This window comes from Lacerta agilis, chromosome 3 (genome assembly GCF_009819535.1).
Source record: "Lacerta agilis isolate rLacAgi1 chromosome 3, rLacAgi1.pri, whole genome shotgun sequence".
NCBI lineage: Eukaryota > Metazoa > Chordata > Lepidosauria > Squamata > Lacertidae > Lacerta > Lacerta agilis.
The window spans coordinates 35,621,848-35,647,320 of NC_046314.1; the positions used below are offsets into that span (position 1 = coordinate 35,621,848).

Genomic DNA, 25,473 nt, shown 5'->3' on the forward strand with positions numbered 1-25,473 from the left:
CATGTAAAAACATGCTGATTCCCGGACCATCTGCGGGCCGCATTTAGAAGGCGATTGGGCCTTAATTTGGGGACCCCTGTTCCAGATCATAGCCCTTTAATTGTTTTGTCATAGCTGCCAAAAGCGTTTATGCAAAATTAAGGTACATTTTGTAAACTGCTTTGCGGGTTAGTTGGTTTTTTACAATCAAGCAGTATATAAATTTTATGAAATAAATAAATAAGGATAAGCATAAGCTCTTGTTCACACAGCAAGGTAAATGACGAAGTTCTCAATAACATAAGGCTGTGTACACACTAACCCACACACAAATCAACCTGGAATCGTACATACTTAACTTCAAAATGTTGCTTTCAGTCTTGATTGATTCTAGTTTCTGTCATCCACAGGGGTAGAGAGACTATGTGCATTTGAAAATCCTCCCTTTGATTAGATTATCCTAGCCTTCTCCTCCCTGTGCATGCCCCAGGTGAATGCAGAAGGAAGTCCTGATCTTGATATATGCCAACTTACAAGATCATTGAGCAGGTGTGGATACACCCCCCCCCCACTCACACCTCATTGCTGTGACTGCTTACATCTGTTTTCAAATAGACACACTGAGAGGTTATACACAATCCATCTGTAATGATTTTTTTTCCCAGAATGAAACCAGTTCTTCAAGTGCTTTTCAGGGGCAAAAAATATGCAATAGGTATAGAATGTGGGTTACATGGGGGGGGGAGCGGGAGAGAGAACAAGAACTCTCTTGATTCTAGGATAAAATGTAGCAGTAGTAGTTGTAGTAGTAGTATTTTAATTTGTTACCCACCCTTCACCCTAAGGTCTCAGGGCGGGTTCCAACAACTAAAACAAAATGTTAAAAACAGCTTAAAACAGCTTACGATCACAAACATAAAAGTGTCCTGGCAATGTTGCATGTATGCAGCCTTAATCACAGTTGCTTACTTAGATTCTAACCGTATGTTACTCAAATTGTCTGTGACATATACTGCAATGTTTTCCTGGGAACCATAATAATAATGATTCATTACTTAAAACCATTTCATTCACAGATGCCTATACATTTGTAACCAGGAGTAATACAGGCTATGCATGAGAGATCATTCATTCAGTCTTCAGGCATTTGATTAAGAAACATGTGAAAAGAAATGAAAGTGTGAAACATGGGCAGCCAGATCAGATCCCTCCTGCAGTTGCTGCTGCAGTTCCAGCACAAGTGTCTGCTTTCACAGCAAGAGCTCCAGTGGCATCCTCTTTGAAGCAAGTGAGGCCATCTGCCCAGCTTTGCTCAATTGACTTTTATAAAGACCGCCTACCATTCTCAGCTGGCAGTGGCGATTGCAGGCCAATCAGGGCTCTCACGCGGGCAGCGGACCTGTCAGAGCCAGGCTTCTGTCAGGTCTGCTGCCGGGTTTAAAAGCTGAACGCACTGCAAATGGGCAGTGCAGTCAAAACCAGATGTCCCACCCACCCATTCATTGGCCCTGCCTGGAAGTATGCTGTAGGTGAGGCCCTGGGGCCAGGCCTTCTGTCCTGCTGCACCCTTCTCCATAGCTCCTAAGGATACAATTGTTTTATCACTCTTGCCCATTTCTCCCTTCTTTTCAAGAAGCCTCCCAATTTGTCATTGGTCCCAGGTTTATATGCACTGCCAACAAACACACCTGTTTAAAATATAAAGTTAAGATTGCTGTTGTGGAAAACCAGTTAGTTAGACTGTTTCAAAGTTGAGGAAAATACTTTTTTTTTCATTGTTAATATTGTTTGTTATTTATATTGCACCATCGGTGTACTTTGTGCTTCACAGAGAAATATAAGCAAAGGCTCTGCCCTAAGGATGTTAGAACCTACATTAGGAGTTCACAATCTAAATGTCTTCTGAATTACACAATTACAGTGTTGAGGCAAAAACAAGTCTGCTGTTGAGAAGTAGACTTGTGAAGATGTGACATCGCCTTATCGCTCAAGAACCACCCTGCAGCAGGGCTCAAAGGAGGCAAGGAGTCTCCGATACACTTAAAAGGTGTAATGTTCTTGTCAGGGGGCTTCAGAACCTTTTGAGCGTGTGAAAGAACAGGCTGGATGCTGTTGAGAGGGGGGGGAAGAGAGTAGGGAGGAGTGTTGCTGTTCTTTCTTTCTAAGGGCTTGCAATTATATGAAGATCTACAGGACCCATGGTATATCTCTCTGTTGTGGAGACTGTGAGCCAGCAGTGTCATTAAAGATAGATGACAGCTGGCTCTATCCTTTTCATAAGCTCCTGTTCTTTTCTTCAAATGTAGCTTGGAAACATCTCGCTATTCTCCAGTGTCTGGCAGTGATAGCAACCTGGATGAAGGCCAGATTATTCAGGTCCATTCCTGATAAAACAGGTTGATGCTGATTTGCTGAGGAAAGAACTTTGTGGAACTGGCAAGGCCATCAAGGAATTCTAAACTAAATTTGTTAGTCCTCTGTTAACATTTCAGGTCTTTACTATCCCTACATTTATTTTGGAAATATAATTTATTTTTATTAAGCCAATCAAGAGATAAATTCATGGGACTTGGTTGTAATTTGGGGGGGGGGGGTTTAATGCAAAGCAGCAGTCAGTGAAAGATTCTGCATGCAGAAGCAAAAGAAGAGGTCTCAGATAGGACTGAAAGATAAAACTTTATCAATAGTAATTATAGTTTACAAAACAGTAAAATGACAGCCCTTCCTCAGGGACACAGCTATGGGCAATAACCAACTAAGTTCTTCTGCAAGTGCAAGGATTTGTGCTTTCAAAATAGAAGCCTCCTCTTCCTGCCCTTTGCACCCCCTAAATCTGTTCAGGGGATTCCCCTAACAATCTAGACCAGATTTTATCTTGTGAAATAAACTGGGGATGCAAATTTGCATGTGGAACAGCATGCAATCTGGTTGCCTAGGTGTGGCCATTCAAGCTCTGTGCAGATGTAGCTAATGGTAAATGAAATCAGGGCACTGTATCCATATCAGAAGCATAGAGGAAGGGGTATGTAAGATACCGTTCTGTCTTGTCCCAGGATCTGCACAGTATGTGCCCATGATAGTTATACTGTTGAGTTTCACACAGCAGTATTGACAGCAGGGGAAGTTCTACTGTTATTTAAAGAGTAAAAACAAACTACAGCTTGAGAGAGGAGTTCCCTCCCCAAGGGGTTCTGCAAATAAAAGGGATGATGACGTAAGTTCCCCGCAATGAAAAAGTCAAGTCTCTAAAAGAATATTCTTAAAAATTATTATGCTAGACTGCCTCTATAATAGGGTCTCCAATAGCATGTACTTCTGAATTTGTTCTGTCATTCTTAAAAGCTAGTGATGATTGTGGTTTAATGGTTAAAATACCTTCTAAATGAACTTCATTGAATGGCCTTGTATTGTATACACATTTTATGGTGTTTTCTTAAAACCTAATTGAAGGTTTTCCTGGTCTTTTTAACTTCTCTGGTGTCTCTCATTTGAGAATATATTTCAACTAATCTACTTGTTTAGACATCCAGATTAATTCTAAACTAAATCTCTCTGTTATCTCAGGGTTCATATGCAGTTGCTTCAAGGGAGTCCGATTCTGCTATTTAACAAATTGGCATGCTGCATGTGCAAGTGTGGATTCTTAGATCTAGTTGCTGAAGTGTGGGAGGCATTTGCAAGCAAAAATCAGCCACCAGGAGAGGAGTTAACCCTTTCTATGCCCACTCATTCACCCCAACAATACCCCCAGGCCACTTCCCACCTGCAGGCCGGCTTACATCCAGTTTCTGAGAAGGGGGGGGGGATATCAAAAACAGCTTGAAGCATTTGAGGCTGGTCCATGATTAAACAATGGAGGCTGCCCCAGCAGTCTCATTCTGCCCTTAGCCTGCCCCCCACCTGCCTGCCTTCTTATTTACAAGCAGTCCATGGGATGGTACTGCCTGTCAACTTCCTCCTTAGGTGCAGTGTTGCCTTTGTAGAACTTAACAGGGATGAAGAGGAAGACAAAATGAGAATTGGTTGGCTCTGGCCTCCCTTGCTATTAGTCTCCCTGCCTTCCCAACCCTACCAGTCCCAGTGGACACCAGGCACCACTAATTTGAGGAATGAGGCGGTTTTTTAGTGAGCAAATCCCATTCAAATCACTACTTACAGACCAGGGAAATTTCATATTTTGGTGACTTTATCATTTTGCCATTGTGAATATTGCCCAGTTAATGTTAAAATTATTGACATCTGTACCACCCACTTTTTTTTCTCACAGTGAATTATATTTGTTTCTTTTCAGATCACATTGACAACAATTGGCTATGGAGATAAAACCCCTCTCACCTGGCTAGGAAGGCTGCTTTCTGCAGGGTTTGCACTGCTTGGCATTTCTTTCTTTGCATTGCCTGCTGTGAGTATCTTTACAACTGTCTGCAGAACTTCAAACTCTTTAAGATGGCACACATGGGAAACAACACTGGGAGTTATTTGTATGGCACTGCAACTTCTGCAATCTACAATGCAGAAAATTGAAGCTGCTTTAAAAGCTCATTTATTGTTCTGTGATAACTGTAAAACCTATCTCTAAGTCCCAAAATTTATTTTGGTAATATTGTACCCATATATCATTCCATAAGCAATAAGCAGCTATTTATGTGAGGCATGTTAGTGAGGCTTATTGGGAATGGGACATTCAGCCCCCACTATCCATAAATGACAAGATTCAGTCCACTCTAGTTCCCTATCTATCTACATGGTTGATGTGGGCAGGATCTGAAGTGGCTAAAGAACCTGCTTCCTGCCATCAATACAGATATCCCCAGTGGAAAATATATCTGCCTCGTCCAAAAACACACATCATTGTGTGGTTATGTGATCCGCAGTGAAGATCTAGTAATTAATATATCACTGTGATTTTCATGCAGATCCAGTCAGGGCTTACTTTTTTTTTTCTTTTTTTGGCAAATGTAATGAGATTATCCTTGTAATGTTTTTTGGATTGTCAAAAAGCATCCAGAAGAAATTTTTACTCATCTTGCAGAAGGTTAGGGAACACACTGTTCTATCCTCTTGAGCTTCCTAGTGTAATTATGAATATTCTCAACCTATTTCAGCTGAGATGCAAAATAATAATAATGGTGATATAATTAACCAAATTATTTCCATGCCTTGCAGGCATGCTATGTTAAATGAATAATTAACGTGAAGCATTTACCTTAGAGTTTATAAGTCAGAAATATTATTTCTGATCCAGCTGCTAACTACTGGTCTTGAAGGAAGGAAATTGTATAATATGTGCTGAAATTCTTGTGAACCTAGATAAGTTTGCCTGCCTGCTGACACTGACACCTAGCTGTGAGTTTTAGTAACATGTATTGGAATATTGTCCATGTTCCCTTTAAATGATCATTGTATACAGTACTTCTAAAAAGTTTGCTTCTATAAATAAATAACCCAAACACCCCTGGGGCCCCAATACAAGTCTTTTATTCAGAAGTATAGGGTGATATGCACTGAGTAAGGTGATATAGCACAGTAGTTAAAAACATGTGCTATGACCTAGAGGTCCCTGGTTTAACTATGAAATCACCCTATGCTCACTTAGGTTAACTTCAGGCAAGCCACTATTTTTCAGTCTCAACTTTTCAAATGGAATGTGAGAAAAATACTACTACAGTGGTACCTCGGGTTAAGAACTTAATTCGTTCTGGAGGTCCGTTCTTAACCTGAAACTGTTATTAACCTGAAGCACCACTTTAGCTAATGGGGCCTCCCGCTGCTGCTGCGATGCTGCCGCCTGATTTCAGTTCTCATCCTGAAGCAAAGTTCTTAACCCGAGGTATTATTTCTGGGTTAGCGGAGTCTGTAACCTGAAGCGTCTGTAACCCGAGGTACCACTGTACATTATGTGGCATAATTGTGACGCTTCCTTAAGACATATGTTTGGTGGAAGTAAACAAAAGTGCTGCTGAATTTGCAGGTTTCCTGCTTTCACACTTAAGTCCAGTTTAAAGGAAACCCAGTTGAGCTCTTTCAGTTATTTCACTGATATTTAGGGATAAACCATACTTTGTGTTGAAGCTCCCAGTATGGTTTTCATTTGTAAAAACAGTGACAGCATCCCATGCATTTGTATTGGGGCTGCAGCATGGGGCAGAGGTTGTCTCCTCCTTTCTTCCTGCACTACGACCTCGGTACAGATTGCTCACTCAAGCTGCTTTTAAGTGCACAGGGGGTAGACTACATGTTTACTCAGCTATTTTCACATTTTTAAACTAACCCCTGGTTTTCTACAAAGGGGCACAGGAGCTGAGTGATTTGCAGGTAAGAGCACAATGATGAGAGGAGGGTGCTTAACCCTTCCCCCTGTCATTTGCACCTTGCAATTTCCATTTGGCATTACCCTTCCTACATTGTTCCATACACATGTTGGAAAATGTCTGGAATACGTGTGGGGGTGGGGGTGTACATATTGGGGCAGGGGATGTAGGAGAAAAGGAGTAGGCAAAAAAAGGTTAATCACTCTCCTCTCACCTGTCATTTTTTTCCTGGCAAATCATCCCTTCTTTACAATGGAAAACTTGTGAAAACACAAGTTGGCAACATAGCATGCACTTCTGGGCATAGGGCCAAACTGAACAGTGAGGTGTAAATGGTAAAAATGGTGATGGTAGATTCTGTCTGAATTGCTTTAAAACTGGACTGGGACAATTCAAAACACAGGCTGCAGATAGGAGAGGGTTAGTGAACCCCTCTTCTGCCTGCACTTTCCCCAAAAAACTGCCTGCCCACATTTTGCTCCTGGCTGGGCACCAAGACTTTTAACTGAAGTCCATTTTGAGAGAAAAAGCTGGAGAAATGTTGTTCAGAGGAAATGTATGAGCAAAGGAAAGCTTCAACAGCTTTCCTTCCACCAACCACTACTGTGCTTTAAAATGCTCTGCTCCCTATAGAGAATTGGCACAACCCTGTATTGTCTGACCACTAAACACACTTGATTTGCTCCAGATTGTGTCCAATGTGTTATTTCAAGTATCCAAAGAGTGGGGGAGCCATGCTTACCATGGCAGGTGCTAGTTGTATGTGTAACACCTCTAGATGATTTTAAAGATTGTATGCTCTTAACCCCTTACCGAAACGACTATCCTGACCATGAATATTTGTCATACTCTACTGCACTACAGGGCATTCTTGGGTCAGGATTTGCATTAAAAGTACAGGAACAGCATCGTCAGAAACACTTTGAAAAAAGAAGGAATCCCGCTGCCAGTTTAATTCAAGTAAGTGCCAAATGAATCAGATTTTTAGAAAAGTTTTCATTCAGGAATATTACAATCCATATCATGCAAGTTGTAAAAGAAATGCAAACATTATCTAGACTATTTGCCATGATGCAGCATATTGCAGTAAATATCTTCCTCCCATCTAGCTAGGGACCATGCACATATGGAACTGGACTTCTGCACACACAATCCAAACTGGATGGGAAATGATGCACAAAAACTGTGATTCATCAAGTTGCTGGGATGCTTCACATAAACTTCTTTTTAAAACCTGAAATCAAGCCAATCTGCTGCTCAGGGGTAGGGGCTAGATTCTGTCCCTCATGTGCCCGCCTTCCTACCAATTGGCTGATTGGCACTATTTCAGTTTATTTTTTTATTTTTTTTGAAGAGGGCTACATGCACACAACTAGTATGTTCTCTGTTAAACTGAATTCTTGGCTACAATCCACCACTTACTGCTGAATTCATAACAGCAATTCCTGTTGGTTTCAATAGATGCTGTTTGTGCTTGACATGTCTCAAGTTCACTGCTTGGATAACACACTGTATGTAGTGTTTTCAAGAAGTAAGCACTCCAGAAGTCCTAAAAGATACAAACTGCATGATATTTTGCATGACACAGTTTACAATATAGTTTTCTATAAAAACCCAGAACTGATAAATAAATGTCAGATTAAATTATGGCATAGCACCATCGCCCACATTCAATTAATTATTAGTAGTGGGTCTCTGACAGTGTGCCAGGGGGTAAATACATTCAGTTTGAAGGAAGAGACCTCTGTCTAAACAATTCTCTACAACAGTTTGAATGATTGATCACAATAGCTGTTGGCCTAAAATTATGGGCACCTTCCTAGTGGTGGCATTGATGTGTAGAAGGAATCAAACAAAGTAAATCGAAATGTTAGCATATTTGATGTTTCAAACAGCTGCTTCATTTAATTACATTTACTTTTAGTGCAATAGATTTCACTTTGTTGCCGTTTTGAATACTGCATGTTGTGTTGCCTGGTTTTTTTCACACCCAGTTAAATCGAGGTTTATATCCAAAATGACTGTCTAGTATGCTGCCTGAGCTATTGTTTATTTATTTAAGAGCCCAGAATCAATTCTCCATTATTATTCGTGTGTGCGCACACGCACACACATTATTCCTTTGAAAACCAAATTAAACTCCTCTGAAAGACTTTGGCAGAACTGATTCCTGAATTATGCTGGATCATGCCCACAGAGTACAACTGCCAAATGTCTCTTTGGGGATCAGTCAGTCATTTCCTCTGCCTGTCATTTATGTTTGCTTTGGAAGTTGAGGTCTGAGCAATCACAGAGCATTCCCACTCCCAAAACAGAATGATAGCTGGGAAGAAAGGGAACCTATCAAAACTGTTATGCTGACATGACCACTGGACAAGTTCCAGGCTGTGCACAGTTCCTGGCTAGCATGGGAGCCTCCTTTATACATGGTTTGTAACAACATGGGAGGGATGCATATTGCTGTCAAAACCTCAACAGGGTTAATTTAAAAATATGTGTGTTTTTTCATATTGGAGGGAGGGAAGAGATAGGAATTCACTTTCTATATTTGCTGAATTGCAGCTATATACTGTTATGAGCCAGCAACTGTCAATTAAGAGCCTGCATGAATATGAACTTTACAAACTGCAGATTCATCCCCACACTTGAGAATGGCAGCCCAAGCAGTGATGGTGAGCCGCCATCTCACATTATGCCAGGGTTAACTAGTAGTGTCAATTTAGCCCAGGAATCACACCTGATGAACTCCAAGACAGAGTAGTTACAGACAGCCTCCTCTGTCTGAAGTCTCTACTCCCCAAGGACTAGTGCAGAAATACCACAAAGGGCTTTTAATGGTATCAGACACAGCCTAAAGGTAAGATAACACCACCACCACCCCCCATCCCACGTACAGGAACTTACCAGATTGGCAGCTGAATCTTAAACCAACACTGTCAATGGGACAGTGTCTAACTCCACCATGCCTGAGGGGAGCAGGCAACATAGAGGGAGCAGGGCATATAGAGTTTTCAGGGGCGTTGCAGGGTGGGGGCGGGGGGCGGGCCGCCCCTAGGTCAAGGGGAGGTGGGGTGACACTTTGGCCGGCCCCTCTCACCCCGCCCCGCCGAAAGGAAGCAGAACAGGCGCATTCAAGCGCTTGCTCTGCTTCTTTTTGCCCTTTCCTCCGCTTTTTTCCGGCGGGGGGGGGGGCCAACCAGCGAGGGGGGGTGTCAAACCTGCCACCCCTTCCTCGCTAGCCACCACCCCCAGCCGAAAAAAATGCTGGGGGCGGGAAAAGGAAGCAGAACAGGCGCATTCAAGCGCTTGCTCTGCTTCTTTTTGCCCTTTCCGCCGCTTTTTTCCGTGGGGGGGCGATCAGCGAGGAGGGGGTGTCACGCTTGCCACCCCCTCCCAGCTGGCCACCACCCCCCGCCGAAAAAAAGCCTCGGAAAGGGGGAAATTCCCCCTTTCTGCATACACGTGCGTCGTGACGTCATGATGACATCACGGCGCACACGTCGTGCCCCTTCCCCAGGGGGGTGCCTCTGCGCTGCCGCCGCCCCCAGCAGCACTGAGGCTAGCTACGCCACTGAGAGTTCTGCCCTTCAACACTTCACCACCATATCACTCACTACTCTTGCCTGGGACCTTGGTGCTACCCAGTCAAACAAATGCTGCAATGCAGTAGCACTATCTTGCATCCCATGAGCAGAGCAACACATGGTATATATGTGATGCCTGCTAGTGTGCGTGGCCTGGGCTGCCGGCTCGCACATTTGGAGAGGGCAACTAAATGAAACAGCCAGGCCAACCAAAAAGCAAGGATTGTTCTGCCAATGCACCAGGTCCTAAGGATAGGAGCAGCACAGGGGTGAAGAGGGACTGCCAGACACAGCCTCATTCTGCCTCATGGTACTGGAAGACCTGGCCATATTGATTGGGGCTCAACTTTGTCTTAGAATTGCATAAGGCATCCAATGATAAAGGTCGTTTTTTTGTTGTTGTTTTTTTGTTTTGCACAGGATCTAAATCTCTTGATTTGTACTAAAATGAAAAGTAGTAATAATGTGAAATTTGAAAAATTGGGACTAGAATCCACTATCCTAGAAATATAGCCTGTTCATAGGATTTATTATTAGCTTTATGATATGCTTAGTAGTGTACAGACATAGTGTCATGGTTAAAAGTGTGAGCAGGGAGCTTTCTAGTTCAAAATCTTACCTCAGTCATGAATTTACAACATGGCCTCAGTACTATTGAGAATGTATGCAAAATACCATATAAAGTTTATCATCACACTAAAAGCTGTGTTCTCCAAGATAATTGTATTTGATATTAATTTTATTTATTGTAATATTTTCTAATGCTGATTACCAGCATAAACAACTAACAGTTGTTGCTAAATACCTCCATGTTTATGAGAATACAACTTGATATTGACTATAATGCACTGTTAAAATAATTTGAGATAAATGTCGAATGTACACACACAGTGCAGCAAAATAGTTTCTTAAAGTTGTGGTAGATATGTCCTTCTATTTTATTGAGCAATGCAAGCTACCGTAGGATTGGATACAGAACTCTGTGCTCGGCAGCCCCTAGCACGACCTTCCAAAAGGTTGGGAGACCCTCTGTAACATCATGGGAGGTGGGCTGGGAGCTGCAAGGGAATGGACGGAAATCAAGTGAAAACAGCCACCACCCCTTCCTTTCCTTCAACAGGAAACCTTTGCTGGATTCCAGTTTCTCCACAAATGGAAGAAGCCCTTCCACTGAAATTGTGACTTTCTTGTGTACAGTTTTCTTGTGAATTTTAATACTTAACCAAATCTTCATTACACTCCGCAAGCATAACCATACTGAACTAATTATTTAAGCCAAAGTAACAGGTATTGAGGGATGCGGGTGGCGCTGTGGGTTAAACCACAGAGCCTAGGGCTTGCTGATCAGAAGGTTGGCAGTTTGAATCCCCGCGATGGGGTGAGCTCCCGCTGTTCAGTCCCAGCTCCTGCCCACCTAGCAGTTTGAAAGCACGTCAAAGTGCAAGTAGATAAATAGGTACCGCTCTGGCAGGAAGGTAAACGGCGTTTCCGTGCGCTGCTCTGGTTAACCAGAAGTGGCTTAGTCATGCTGGCCACATGACCCGGAAGCTGTACGCCGGCTCCCTTGGCCAGTAACGTGATATGAGCACCGCAACCCCTGAGTCGGACACAACTGGATCTAATGGTCAGAGGTCCCTTTACCTATACCTTTAGCAGGTATTGGTTCCAGCTTGAACAAAATGCAAATTTTCCATAGAGATAACGATGCTTTCATTTCATATATTGTTGGCTCCTTCGTGCTTTCTATTGTTTCCTTTTCACAAGGCTGCTTGGCAGTTTTATGCTACTGATTGCAGATGAAGAAACCTGACAGCCACCTGGTGATATTATGGAAGTATTCTTCCATCCCTCAGGCATGTATCAGTGCTACAAATGACACAAAAAAGCCATTACTTGTATTGGTATACTAATATTTTTCTTTTTCTTTTTTTTCATCCCCTGATCCCTCTTGCCTTTATTTCCCTTTCTTTATCATATATCCTACATGTAGTGTGTATGGCGTAGTTATGCGGCTGATGAGAAATCCGTTTCCATTGCTACCTGGAAGCCTCATTTGAAGGCCTTGCATACCTGCAGCCCAACAAAGTAGGTAAAAAAATGGCAGTTGGTGCTGTACTTGATGTCTGTTTTGAGCTTATAAAAATCAGTGTGTGGTTTTGTCTTGTTGTTGTTTTCTCTCCCCCTCCCCTTTCAATACCATTCATTAAGGAACTTAGGTGGCAAACTGGGGCAATTACACATCCTCCAAACATAATGACAAATTGGATTCCCATTTTCTTTTGTTTCTGAGCCATTATTACAACAAAGCAATAGAAGTTTTTTTCCGCCACCAGGTCCTCAAAACCCTGCTGGAAGTTAATCTTCTAATAGCATCTAGGCAAAATATTACCTGTGTTGGACTCAGTTAATGCTTATTCATCCTACTTCACATGGTTGGTGATATATTATTCCAATCTCTAGGGCACCACATTGGCTACCCCTGCATTATTTATTGTCAATTTCTAGCAGCTTAGACCTGCTGACTTCCATTGGTTTCTCTCAATCTAATTGTGCTTGGAGTTAGACGAAAAAGCAAGCGTAAAAACAGCATGTACCAGTATGTCAAAGGGCCACACTAATTTATACCAGCAGAGGTTTTGTCTTGCACTATTCAGACTAGGAAAAGACTGAATGAAACCCAACCAACTGGTTAATTCACCACAAACAATTTGCTGCTTCTTTCAGTTTGCAGTACTGTTTTTGCATAAAGCTGCTGTGTTTTTGTTTTTCTTTGTAATAAACAGAAGCTTAAATGTCACCATGTTATCCTTATTGTCAATTACATTCCACATGTTTCCTCTTCCTGTGAGAAACCTGTGTAGGAGGGTGTTAGTAATAAAACTGATACGACTGTTCTTCATTCCCATTAGATGGGTCATACTGATATGAATCCTGGGAAACATCTATTTTCAGTGGGAGAGAAATGCGTAGCTTTCTACTTCTATGTGTAATGGAGATGCAGATAACAATATCATTTCGTCATATATGTTCCTTGTTAGATAATCATGGTTGACAAAGAGACAGCCCCTATCCATTTGAGGGCAGAACTTGGTTGGGAGAACCATGCCTATTGAAGCAGAAATTCCATATTAAAAGAATAATCAAAATACTGCTTTTTAATTACAAACACACACGCAACAATATCAATTGGGCATCCTTCTAGGAATTATGACAACAAAATTATGCTTGTATTATCTACCTTAGAAAGTGTTTTCCAGAAGAAAGTTCTATAAGTTTGGAATGGATTCTAGCATGTTTTCATATGGCACAGCAATTCTTGTTATTTCTTTTGCTTTAAAAACTGTCACCAAACCATTTTGAGCTATAAGAATAAGTGAAGATGGAAAACAAATAGATTCTGAACAAGAATCCTATATACACCTAAACTCCTTACTCTCTCATCCAGAGCTGAGACTTTGGTGTGTACTACCTTTCTTACAGAAGGGAACTGAATTTATGTGGAGTTCTCAAGACTCATTTGTTGTGGCTAAACTATAATTGTTTCTGCTATTTTGCCTAACAACAATAAAATATGGGGCAGACATATGACTGTTTAAAAAGACAAAGGGTGGCAGAGAAATTACAATTCAGTCTAGTTTGTCTTCTCTTCCATTTCCCCCACTTGGATGGGCATAGAAAGTTGATTTGCAAATTTCACCTACCATATTTTTTGCTCCATAAGACGCACTTTTTCCCTCCTAAAAAAGGAAGGGGAAATGTTGGTGTGTCTTATGGAGCGAAGGCTTTGCTCCCCGCTGCCTCCCCCCCACCGCGTTCGGTGGGAGGCGGCAGCAGAGATGTTGCGGCAGCAGGCTTTTTGGATCGGCGCGGGGCGCTGGGTGGTGGAGAAAGCAGCAGCATCCCCGATACTTTCTCCACCACCCAGCACCAGTGCTGTCAAGTATCCCGTTTTCCCCGGGCATCTCCCTTATTTCAAGCAGTTTCCCGCTGCTATCCCTTATTTTTTATATCCCTTCAATTTCCCGTTTTTTCAAAGGAAGCAGCTCCTCTCCCTCCCCCTGCTGGCCAGGGACTGGGAAGACCTTGCCTCCTTGCAGCCTCAAAGCAAGCGGGAGCCATTTCCCGTGCTTACAGGCGTCGTAGCCAACGGGCAGCGTTTCCATAATACAGTAAGCCTACTGCGCGCGTTCACACCAGTGCCGCCTACTTTTGCTTCTGGCTCCGCCCACCACTGCCATGTGACTGTCCCCGGGATAGTTGAGGCTGCTGATCCCTTATTTTCAAATCCGAAACTTGACAGCTATGCCCAGCACCCTGCGCTGATGCAAAAAGCAGGCTTTTACAAGCCACGGTGGCAGGGGGCAGTGGAGAAGCATCATGGAGCAGGGAAGGAGGGGCAGGCGGCTGCCGCCTGCCGCCCCTTCCCTGCTCCGTGAAGCCTCTCCTCCGCTGCCCCTCACCACAACCGCGGCTCGTAAAAAGTCAGCAGGGGTGGGGGAGGCAGATGAAGCATGGTAGCATTGTTACCGGGCTTTGCCTGCCTCCCCCGACACCAGCGAAAGGGGGAGCCCGGTAGCGATGATGTCGGGCTTCCCCTCCCCCCCCCCCACTTTCGCTGGTGTCAGCAGGGGTGGGGGAGGCAGGCAAAGCGTTTGGGAGAGGCGCTGCACTGTGCCTCTGCCAGTCCCTCTCCCGCGCTGCCTCCTCCGCTCCCCCTCCAGTGCCCCCCCCAGCCTTTTAGAGGAGGAAAACCAGGGGGGATTCCTTCCCCCCCTTTAAAAATATGTGCATCTTATGGTCCGGAGCGTCCTATGGACTGAAAAATACAGTAATTGGCAGGCACAAAGCTCATGATTACTCCATTGGAACTCCTAAAAGCTTCAAAATAAAAATATTTTTTTCTCAGAGGCCAGAAATGTTTATTTTAATTGTGTTTTAGACAATCATTGTTTAGACTTAAGAGTTATCTAAGTTATGTAAACAGTTAAGTCACAATCTGACTAAATATATTACAGTACACTTCTGGCCAAGGAAAAATATTATCTGACATCAGTCCTCTTGTGACATCTCAGGTCCCAATTATTAAGTCAAATGTGCTCCATTAAAACAGATATCTTCATCTAATAATAAGCCTACAGCTTTCTGTTATCTGTATATCAGCACCTGCATTTTGCCTAAATAAGTGCTTTGACAACTCATTCAATAATGGTATGTACTAAGCGCATTTAGCATGCCTTGAGGTGCTGTTCAAATAGTTTTTCTGATGTCACTGTAGTTATATTAGTCCCTGCTTCAATGTTTTGTGTTTGCTTTATAAAATGTTATTATAAAATGTATTAATTTGATTAACAAAGCCAGCTGTGATATAGCGTTTATCTAATAATGTTTGTAACCACACCATAATCGGTACTGCCAGCATAACAATTTGTTTCTTCCCCAAACTTTCTCTCTTTCATTCTCTGACACCTGAAGGAAAGAACAAGGGGAAGCATCTAGCAGGTTTGTGGTGTTTCTATGCATATAGTTTTAAAAATTAAAAATGTTGTTTGAGAATGGTGCAGATCTCTGTGAATGCAGGCTCCAAATATATTGGCACAGTATTGACTTTAAAAAGCCCATGCTTGGATCCAGTAATGGGAAGGATTTAAGTATAAAGAATTCTAATTTTTCTAGACAAAATAATATTGTGAGAACAGAATACTGCTCAGTATCATCCACAGATGCCTAGCAACATTTGCGTATTTAATCATGGATTCTGCAGGAGTATGAACCTAGCACTACACTTCAATGGATAACAGAATGATTTATCAAGACTTGAAAGACATTTGTCTCTTACTATCCAGGATAATGAATTAGGGCTAGATGAATCTTCCCTTGTGACAAATGAAAACACCTCTTAGAAACTTCAGTAATTAATTGGTTTATAAATAGCTGAAATGCCTAAAGAAACAAGCAAACACTCTGAAGAAGGGGGGTGATATCTTGTATATGATGGTTTTCCCCAGTATGACTTTTTAAATTGACACTTCTGTATATAAATTCAAAACTAATTTAGTTACTTAATAATTTAAATCAAAGGTCTTTCCATATCTATACAACATTGTTAAATCTGTTAAAGTCCTATCCACAATTTCCAAACTATGATTTTAAAAAGCCTATCTTGTTTTGAATGTAACACAAGTTGTAGCTTCTTGATTTAATAAAATTTGTTCATTATATTAAAAACAGGGGCAGAATTTAGTTTAATATCTGTTGATTGCTGCTAAAAACTTTTCAGCTCAATTTTTAAATGAACTCAATGTTTCATGTGAAGAATTGGTTGATCAAAATTAACCTGGAATATCAAACTGAGACTTTTAAGGAATTGGCATGAGAATTGGCTATGAGTCCACAAGTTAACTCCATTGCTATTCTGCTGTTATTATATGATATGGCACCACAGATATGCATGTAGGGGTAGCTTGTGTGAAAGCACTATCATATTAAATAGCTTTGTCCCTGGTATATAAGCTTTAGGGGTAATATAGTCCACCTTCCTCTATGCTCCCTTTGCATCAGAAATAGAATGGCTGTTAACTGTTTCAGTGCACTGACAACCAGAAAGGAATTACACAACACATTTTCCTATTTAGAAGGAAGACGAGGGGAAACTAAAATAATACTCTAGGCTGCAAACACACCATACATTTAAAGCACATGGCTTCTCCCAAATAATCCTGGGAACTGTAGTTTATCCTTCTCAGGGTTAAATTCCCAACACCCTTAACAAACTATAGTTCCCAAGATTCAGGGGAAAGTCATGTGGTTTAAATGTATGGTGCATACATAGCCTTAGCTACCACTAAGCAAGACCAAGCTGGCATAAGACATGTACTCTAGCATAGCAAGAGCTGCAAGTAAAATTTAAAAATCTGTGTGGATTTATATTAGTTTTATTCAAAATTTCAATTAAAACTGCATTAATTTACTTACAAGACTAGTTCTGAAGAATAAAGTCTACTTAAATTAGATGGTGCACAAGTGTTGCAGCATATCATCTTAGAAGAAGATTAATCCTTATCTCTCACACAGGAGGGAATGTCTCCTTTAAGGTGACATTTGTCATTTGTTTTTATATACCTGAATTAACAAGCATGAAAACATTTTTTAAATCCACTGACTGATTAATTGGGAGCACCTTTTTAACCAATCAAATATGCTAAGTTATCATTTTTAACCAGTTAATTGACTTAACATTATGGCCCTACTTAATCATATTTGTAGGGTTTAGAGTTACACAACATTGAAATAATCACCAACTGACATAACTTAACTAAATAATGTAGTTGTGATCGATTGAAAATACTACGTATATGACTAAAACCTGAATGGTGGATGAACATTTTCACACACTTTGAGTTATGTCATTGTCATAACCCCCAGATCCATACCTTCTGCATATTCACTCCTATTGCTGTCTAAACTCAGAGAGGCAAACATCATTTGACAATCCTAACAACCACACAATCTGACTGCCTAGAGAGAGTGGGACCATGCTGGGTAGGCTACTGTCATTTCAAATTTCCTTATTGCAGGTGAACATGCCACTATTCTATATTATAGGAGAATAGTAATCTGGTTTTGAGGATGGGAAGGGAATTTTGAAGGATCCCATTATATGAAGCAGGATAAACACTGTCCGGCATTTATGCACTGGCAGGATTTCTGATGTAAGTAGGGTCCACATAATAAAAATCGAAGGCCAAGGTCCATCTAGTCCAGTATCCTATTTTCAACAGTGACTGGACAAGTATCTCTGGAAGATCACAATCACAGCATGAAGGTATTCCTTTTGCCCCTTAAATCTGGTAATCAAAAGTATGTTGCCTCTACATAGTTCCATTTAACTACAGTATCATGCTTAATAGCCAGAGGTGTACTTATTTTTATACATAAATTTGTAGGGTTTTTTAAAAGCACCGAAGGCAATTCATAAAGCACAATGGAATCTCTTTCACTGTGATTCAATTCCACACTGGTCTAGTAACGTTTGTATGTCAGAAATACATAAGCAAGGTGAATGGCCCTTCTCACATGGACCTCATCCACCTTGAGATCCCAAGATCTCTATCTCAAGACATGAGAGACAAGTTAGAACCTCTTTGTTTTACTTTTGGGCTTGCACTTTTCCTCTTTTTTTCAATATGGCCAATGATCGGGATAACGGGAATTGTAGTCACAACAACATCTTGAAGGTAATAGGGTCTCCACCCCTACTCTATTTCTTAAAGCAATTTTAGTCATCTACGGCTCTTAATGTACTGGTAAGGTATACTGCAAATACAAGATCAAAGTTGCCTTGGATACATTACTCCAAATGTGAAATGCATTACTTAAAAAGGAGGCTATGGACCATCAAAGGGAAACTGCATATGCAGTCAGAGCTCTCCCACTCCTGATTAGGGAAAACAAATGTTCTCCTTTTGTAAAGGAGTTGGTTGTTCCACCACCAGCAACAGGAATCCTGTTATACTCTGGATCCCAGTCAGAAATTTCAAGATTGGGTGAGAGCCACTTCTCCTAACAGTTGCCAGAACCAATTTCATATTGTTCTCTTTCACATGTCTCCTAGTGGTGCAGCAATAAAACTGCTAGCACATTTCCAAAGTTTAGCAGGGTTCAGTATGTTTCAAGTTGGATAGGGGAACACTTGTTGAGATTCCTGCATTGTAAAGAGATGGATTTAGTTGATATTTGGGGTCACTTGCAACTGTACAATTCCATGAATCCACAGTGGCGCTGTGGGTTAAACCACAGAGCCTAGGGCTTGCTGATCAGAAGGTCAGCAGTTTGAATCCCCGCGACGGGGTGAGCTCCCGTTGCTTGGTCCCAGCTCCTGCCCACCTAGCAGTTCGAAAGCACGTCCAAGTGCAAGTAGATAAATAGGTACCACTCTGGCAGGAAGGTAAACGGCGTTTCCATGCGCTGCTCTGGTTCGCCAGAAGCAGTTTTGTCATGCTGGCCACATGACCCAGAAGCTGTACGCTGGCTCCCTCGGCCAGTAACGCAAGATGAGTGCCGCAACCCCAGAGTCGGACACAACTGAACCTAATAGTCAGGGGTCCCTTTACCTATGTGTATAATTAGCCTGACTGCTAATGCACATTTAATCCATTGTCCAGAAGTAAATAAAACTGATATGTAAACAAAATATGGTCAGCACTGTTGCCACACTCAAGTTAATACTATAACTATTAAAAACTAAAACAGTGTTTTAAGATATTCCAAAAGGTCTGTGGAGTTTACTCACAAACCTCCCACTAACTTTCATGGAGTTAATATTTAAGATATTTCAAGATCCTGAAGCATCTTTGCCAGGCTTCCTCTACCTCAGCCCTCCAGATGTTTTTTTTGGCCTACAACTCCCATGATCCCTAGCGAGCAGGACCAGTGGTCTGGGATGATGGGAATTATAGTCTGAAAACACCTGGAGGGCCGGGGTTGAGAAAGCCTGATCTTTGCTATGACTAGACCCAGCTCAACAAATCATATAAACTTAGTTTTCTTCATTCACATTCATATAAACATATACACTTGAAAAATAAGAAATACAAGACTACTGTAGAGATAAGAGACATTCATAAGAAAATAAGGTTTAATAAAAGGCATCACCTTTCTTAGTTTATATTAGCTATCATACTTTAGGTACAGGGGTAGACAACCTTTTTGCTGTTGAAGACTGCAGTCCCTCGGGGGTAAGGGACTGCATACCACAAGCCATGGGTGAGGCCAGAGTTGGTTAGGTGAGGCTCCCACCCTTTCCTTTCCTGTCACCCACTTTACCCCCATTTTCTCACTTCTTGCCACCTGCATGAAATTAAGCCAAGAGACACAGGTGGCCCACGTCTGCTTTAGGACCAATGTAACAACCATATATCTATTGTAAATATGACTTCAGCATTTTAAAATCAACACACTCTTCAGTTGGCATCCTAGGCTGAGTATTATTTTCTGTATTGCATATTTCAGTATACAATATTTTCTCATTTAACTGACAACATACCCATGTTAAAGGCTCAGAAATTGTTGGTCTCCCAAAGCCGCAAAGTAAGCATAATGGGACTTAAGCTCCCAAGCCAGTGATCCAGAGGGTGGGGACTAGCTACCTTCTTGTGGTGAGTCAGTAGCCCTTATTTCCTAGTAGCTCTTAAAGTGTGGCCTACAAATATCAGCCTACATCACTTATAATCTGATACTTTGCATTAACTGATAATATAATTGCAACATACTGTGGTGCATTTTCAGCTACTAAAAGTTAAATTCCTACTTCAAATTTTCTTCATGGCAGCTGCTCTGTTTAGCAATTCTCATATGGGTTGAGCAGCTGCTGAATATTCCTGATAACTGCTTTTAGAGTGTGGAGGCAGATCATGTAGTGGGGATATTATTATGGCAAGCATAAATGACTTGCTCTGTGGTACTTAATGGTGCCAGTGTCACTTGGGTAGCCATGTCTTGAGATGCTGTTCTCAGCCAGTGTGCAGAAATATCTAGCCCAAGGACGGGGTACCATTTTAACCTAAAGGCCATGTTTGCTCATGGACAACCTTCTGCCAGTGGTGTTTGGGACAAGAAAAAAGTAAGTGGAGTAATGTATGTGTCTCTTCTTACCTTTGTAGGATACATTCCAGCCACACAAAATTCAGAGGCATTACCTCAGTTCAAGGACACATTCCAGGCAGGCAAAAACACTCAAAGGGAGACATGAAGCAGGGCAGATGAGGTGTGGCTTGGGGAGAGCAGGTATGGTCTAGTAATGGGATGTGCCCTGAGAAGAGTCCTGAGAGCCACACAGGGGGGCCTGCAGGGCCACATTCAGCTTCTATGCCTCTGGTTCCTCACCTATGATGTACAGAGTTTAGTCTTTTAATAAACAAATCAGTATTAATATTAACAGGCAAAAAATGATAATATTAAATAAGTAACAAGGCAGTAATATTGATATTATGGGCTGTATCCAATGGTTTCCCATTCAGCCTGCCTAAATCTGCTTAAGGGGATTGAGGGCCTCTCCACAGCAGATTTGGGAGTGGTGCAGCGGGGAGGGGAAACAGCTGAAAATGGCTTCCTTCCTGTTCTGCTGACAGAAGCTTTATCATCAAGCAACACCAATGGATACAACCTTAAGTAATGTTAACACTTAACTGATGTGTTTTAAATAAACAATATTTTAGATTTTCTGTTTTGCTAGGTACTGCATATTTATGACTGTGACTATCAAATAGGTTTCCCTTTTAATGGAAAAACTGCACAAACTAATGAGTATAATATACATTGTCGGTTGCATATCAGTTTACTTTTTTTGGAAATTGAAGTACAATATATTTTGTACTGACTATGAGTAAACCACAATTTCTACACATTCCAGTTAAAATTTGTTGTTCACAAGCTTTGCTTAAAGGATAGCTTGACATATAACCTACATAAGATTGCTAAAAGCTTAAATAGGTTATCAATTACTGATGGCTGTCAACAGAGAAATGAATTTTACCACATTAGGAAGATGGGCTTTTACTATTCTGTTATATTGTAGTAATATATTCTGATCCTGAACCTGTCTTTGAATATACATTGCACGAATTTTGTCTTAGATGAATGTTCAGGACTTTTGACTGTCATTTCCGGATACATTTTATTATACCGGTAATCACAATTCTGACTTCTGTTTGACACAGCAATATTACATTTTACAATTGGCTTGTAAATTAGAAACAAAACAAAAACGGTAGTGGTCTGACTTGCCTTACACGGAAAACCTAACCCCTTTCCTCACATGGAATGCTTAGTAATATGATCCTCTATTTCCCCTCACTCCTAGTAAGCTTTATAGTAATAAACAGAAGCTCTTCAGGATGTACACCTCTCGGAAACATAGGTATCCAGCATCCTGTCTATTCACATGATATTTGGGAATGCCAACTAACATCAGGTGCATGGAGAGTTTATTTCCCCTTCTTAATGCTTTACAGTTTTTACTCTTCAAAGGGTTCTTCATTATTTGGCTGGGTCGCCCACTACAATTGCTTGTAATTTTCCTTGTTGCTTGCTGCCTGCAATTATATACCAAAATAGCCACGCACAAAGAAATTGCCTCTTATGATTTGTGTAGCAATAATCTAAATAATCCACACAATGGGACAAGTGCGATGCTGCAGTGCCTTGGTTTAAGACTATTTGTGCTCTTGTGTCTGATATGCTTGAGCTAAGAAATAGTTATGAATGATTCTAATAACTAAGTTTTCCTGAGTCCAATATGATTTTTGCAGTAGTGGTGTTTGATGTTTCCACATTGTTTGGTTGTAAAGTTAGGCCGCTATAATCACAGACCACTTGCAAAGCAATTACAGTAGTAGATGTTTTGCACTTCTGAAGAGTCATTGTGGCCTAGCTTGTGGGGACTGTGGTAGGTGAAGTGCAGTGTACAGTGTGCAGAACTGCATGTTAAAACACTTGTTTACTCCAACTGGAATCTCTTGACCTCTTTGCCATTTAAACAAAAATAGTAATTACTGTTTTTGGATCTCAAGGGGGAAATCCCTCGTTCCCTGCCAAAGGGGGGGTACATCAAGTTTCCAAGGAGTACAGTAATATCAAATCAAAATGATTCTTGATTTTTTTTAAAAAAAAATCAATAAAGTAAGAATTCATTGTTGGCATGTTTGTCTCGGGAGATAATGGAAGAGTGCCTTCGGGGGTAAAGTCAAACGGTTAGAGAGTTATAGCGCCTGCTGTGGCTGTAGAGAATGATACAGGAGAGACATGTTTTATTGCCAGTGGGGCAAAAGAAGGCACCTGGTTTTGCACGTGCAAATTGCTTATAGCAGTTATAAATCTATGAGAAGGCAATGAACAAAATTTGATCAATGTCATTCTTCTGTAGAACTTTGAAATGCACTTTGTGCATAACTGCTTTATGGATTTGGTCCTAAGGCCTAATTCATACACTGAATGAGTGGCAGAGCAGGTGCTTTAAAACATAACATTGTGGATACTGCTCCACATGCACAGTGAACCATTTATGTAAATTTATGTTCTAGGAGGTTTTCATCACACCATTGCAGCCCCTCATTTTTGTGGTTTACGATTACGTGTTTAAAAGTTGGTGGAACATAGCAACTTCTACATAGCTGCATTTTCAGTGTGTGAATCAGGTCTGAGCCTACTTACATCTTCTATCCCACAAATGTTGACGATAATTCAACAAAATTATTGTTATTACTAGTAGTACTAGTAGCATTTTAATTTATTACCCCACCCTTCACCCTAAGGTCCCAGGGTGGATTACAGCAACTGAAACATGTTAAAAAGAGTTAAAAACAGCTTATAATCACATACAATATATATATATATATATATATCGGCAATTTTCCTGTGTAGCTCTGCTATGATACCACAGTGACCTCTAGTGTTGCCAACAGATATAGGAAAAAGCAGAAAAATACAGAACTCACAAAAACATGGCAGTAAAATATAACAAAAGAAAAAAAGCAATCAAGGCATTTGGAAGGGAAAAGGAGCTAGATCTAGTGACTTGAAACAATATTCAGAGTAATATCCAGACCTATCAACTGTCTTACTTTTTTGTTGGAGATACCCAGTTATGATGTTGATCTGCCTTCATTGGTTTGTAGTTATAGCTTAGACTTGAGCTCATAATCAGCTATGAACCTTAATGAACTTCAAATAATGTCATTTGCAAGCTAGCTATAAGCAGATTCCCTAGATTATTATTATTTTACTCAGTGAGGACAAAACAGAATAATTATTCACTTTTCAACCTTAAAAAATGCAAGGGTAACTTTTCCTTTTCGCAGCCATTTAGGAATGTAATCCAAATGAAGGCAAGTATTAAATTATCTACAGAAGTTTCCTCATCTTTATTTCTATTAGGCAGAGGACCATACTAGGTCCTAAGTAATACTTCTGTATGAGAGACAATTGCTTACGTGATGGACCTTTTCTTTCTTGCACACTGCTCTTTATGTTTACCACCTGAATTTCCTGGAAGATAGCTTGCAGATAGCCTAGAGGGTTGTTCCACATCTGGAGCTGTATGTAGGCAGCACCGGTGTAGTTTTACCATCTCTCATTTCGAGGGTGAAAATATTGCTTTATCCTGGCTGTTTCTATTGGCATTCCTGTAGTGAGTATAAGTTGTGCTCTGGCCTTGCATTCATTGCAATGGGCAGGGGGATTTGGAGGTGGGCCTTCCTAGCACATCTCCACAATTCCATACACTAAATCATACAAACTCTTATATTTATGTGTTTCTGATTGCCATTTCTGTTTGCTTAACTCTCTACCACAATCATAGTTCAGTCTCCAGCTTTCAAGCAATATTTATTATAATTATACCTATCAAGTATATCCTTGGGGTAGTTGGGGGGGGGGAGAATAAAACAAAGTATATAACCTGAGCTATATGTAGGCAGCAGTGTTTGAAAAAGAAGAAGAAACAGAGTATAAATACAAAAAATACAATAGGCTAATGATCTGCAGGATCCCTTCCAATTGTACAATTCTATTATTGTTCCATCAAGACAAACATTTTGGTTTCCCTCACAGAGCATTCCTCCCCTCATGTCCTATTCTGGGGGTTCTCCTGACACCCTCAGAACCAACATTGGGGATGGGAAGGAGGAAAGCTTCATTGAACAAATGGATATCCTTGTGTAGTTTCTGCTGATGAGATTATTTAGTTGAATTTTCCCAATAGTTAAGAGGAATGACATGTTATAAGAACCAAAGGGATTTTAAAATGCACACTTTTATGGTTAAGCAGGGAGATTAGATTAAGACAGTTCTGGAAACAGGTTCTCTCTCAGTAACTATAAAAATTTTTATACAATGTTTCTAATATTAAATTGTTGTAATATGATTTTAGTATTATCTCCATTTGTCCAGCATGTGCTTGATTTGTTGCATATGATCTCCTGCCTGATCTCTGCTTGCACTGCGAATAAGATGTACTAAGTTGCATGTGCAATTTTTATTATTATTTATAAACATAACAATGGTGCCTCATAATTTCATTTTATATTATCATACAGAACCTTTCCTTTTTAGATTGGAGCTAGGCATGGGGAACAGTACATTGTAAAGTTTCTCAGTAATTCTAGAACACACTTCCATTTACGATGTTTTGTATTGTCATGCTGCAGTAAGATGCAAGGACCATGACGTAAGTGGAACAGACAGGACCTCAACTTGATTAGCAGCTATAGCAACAGGCAGATAATCTTTGCCACATGTATCTTGATGGCCCCTAAGGATTTGCTTCTACAAGAACTCTGTGTTCTTACTGCAGAAACCAGTAAAATCTGGTCAAGTTTTAGAGATTTTTCTACTTGCGATACAAACATCATCTTTCTGTCTAACTCCCTGCCCATTCAAGAAGCAAAGAGCAATGGCAGAGCTAAATCTATGAACCCCAGCACCATTCCACATCTCTTCCAACATGGAACCTCCATTTGTGTCTTACTGATGTACAGTGACTGGCTACAACCCTAGACACACGTACTAGAGAATGTCCTATTTAATTTAGACATCCCTCTGAGTAA

At 40.9% G+C, this 25,473-nt stretch overlaps 1 protein-coding gene across 3 annotated transcripts in view; it reads left to right on the forward strand.

The window, feature by feature from the left end:
- KCNQ5 (potassium voltage-gated channel subfamily Q member 5) overlaps window positions 1-25,473 on the forward strand; it is a 272,418-nt gene that overhangs the window by 222,643 nt on the left and 24,302 nt on the right. For 2 of the 3 annotated variants that reach the window (XM_033143240.1, XM_033143242.1), the window contains exons 6-10: window positions 4,271-4,381; window positions 7,155-7,250; window positions 11,865-11,959; window positions 15,347-15,373; window positions 21,732-21,788. In XM_033143240.1, the coding sequence (XP_032999131.1) occupies window positions 4,271-4,381; window positions 7,155-7,250; window positions 11,865-11,959; window positions 15,347-15,373; window positions 21,732-21,788 (386 nt within the window). The remainder of the gene's footprint in view (window positions 1-4,270; window positions 4,382-7,154; window positions 7,251-11,864; window positions 11,960-15,346; window positions 15,374-21,731; window positions 21,789-25,473) is intronic. The other variant, XM_033143241.1, reaches the window with a different exon arrangement.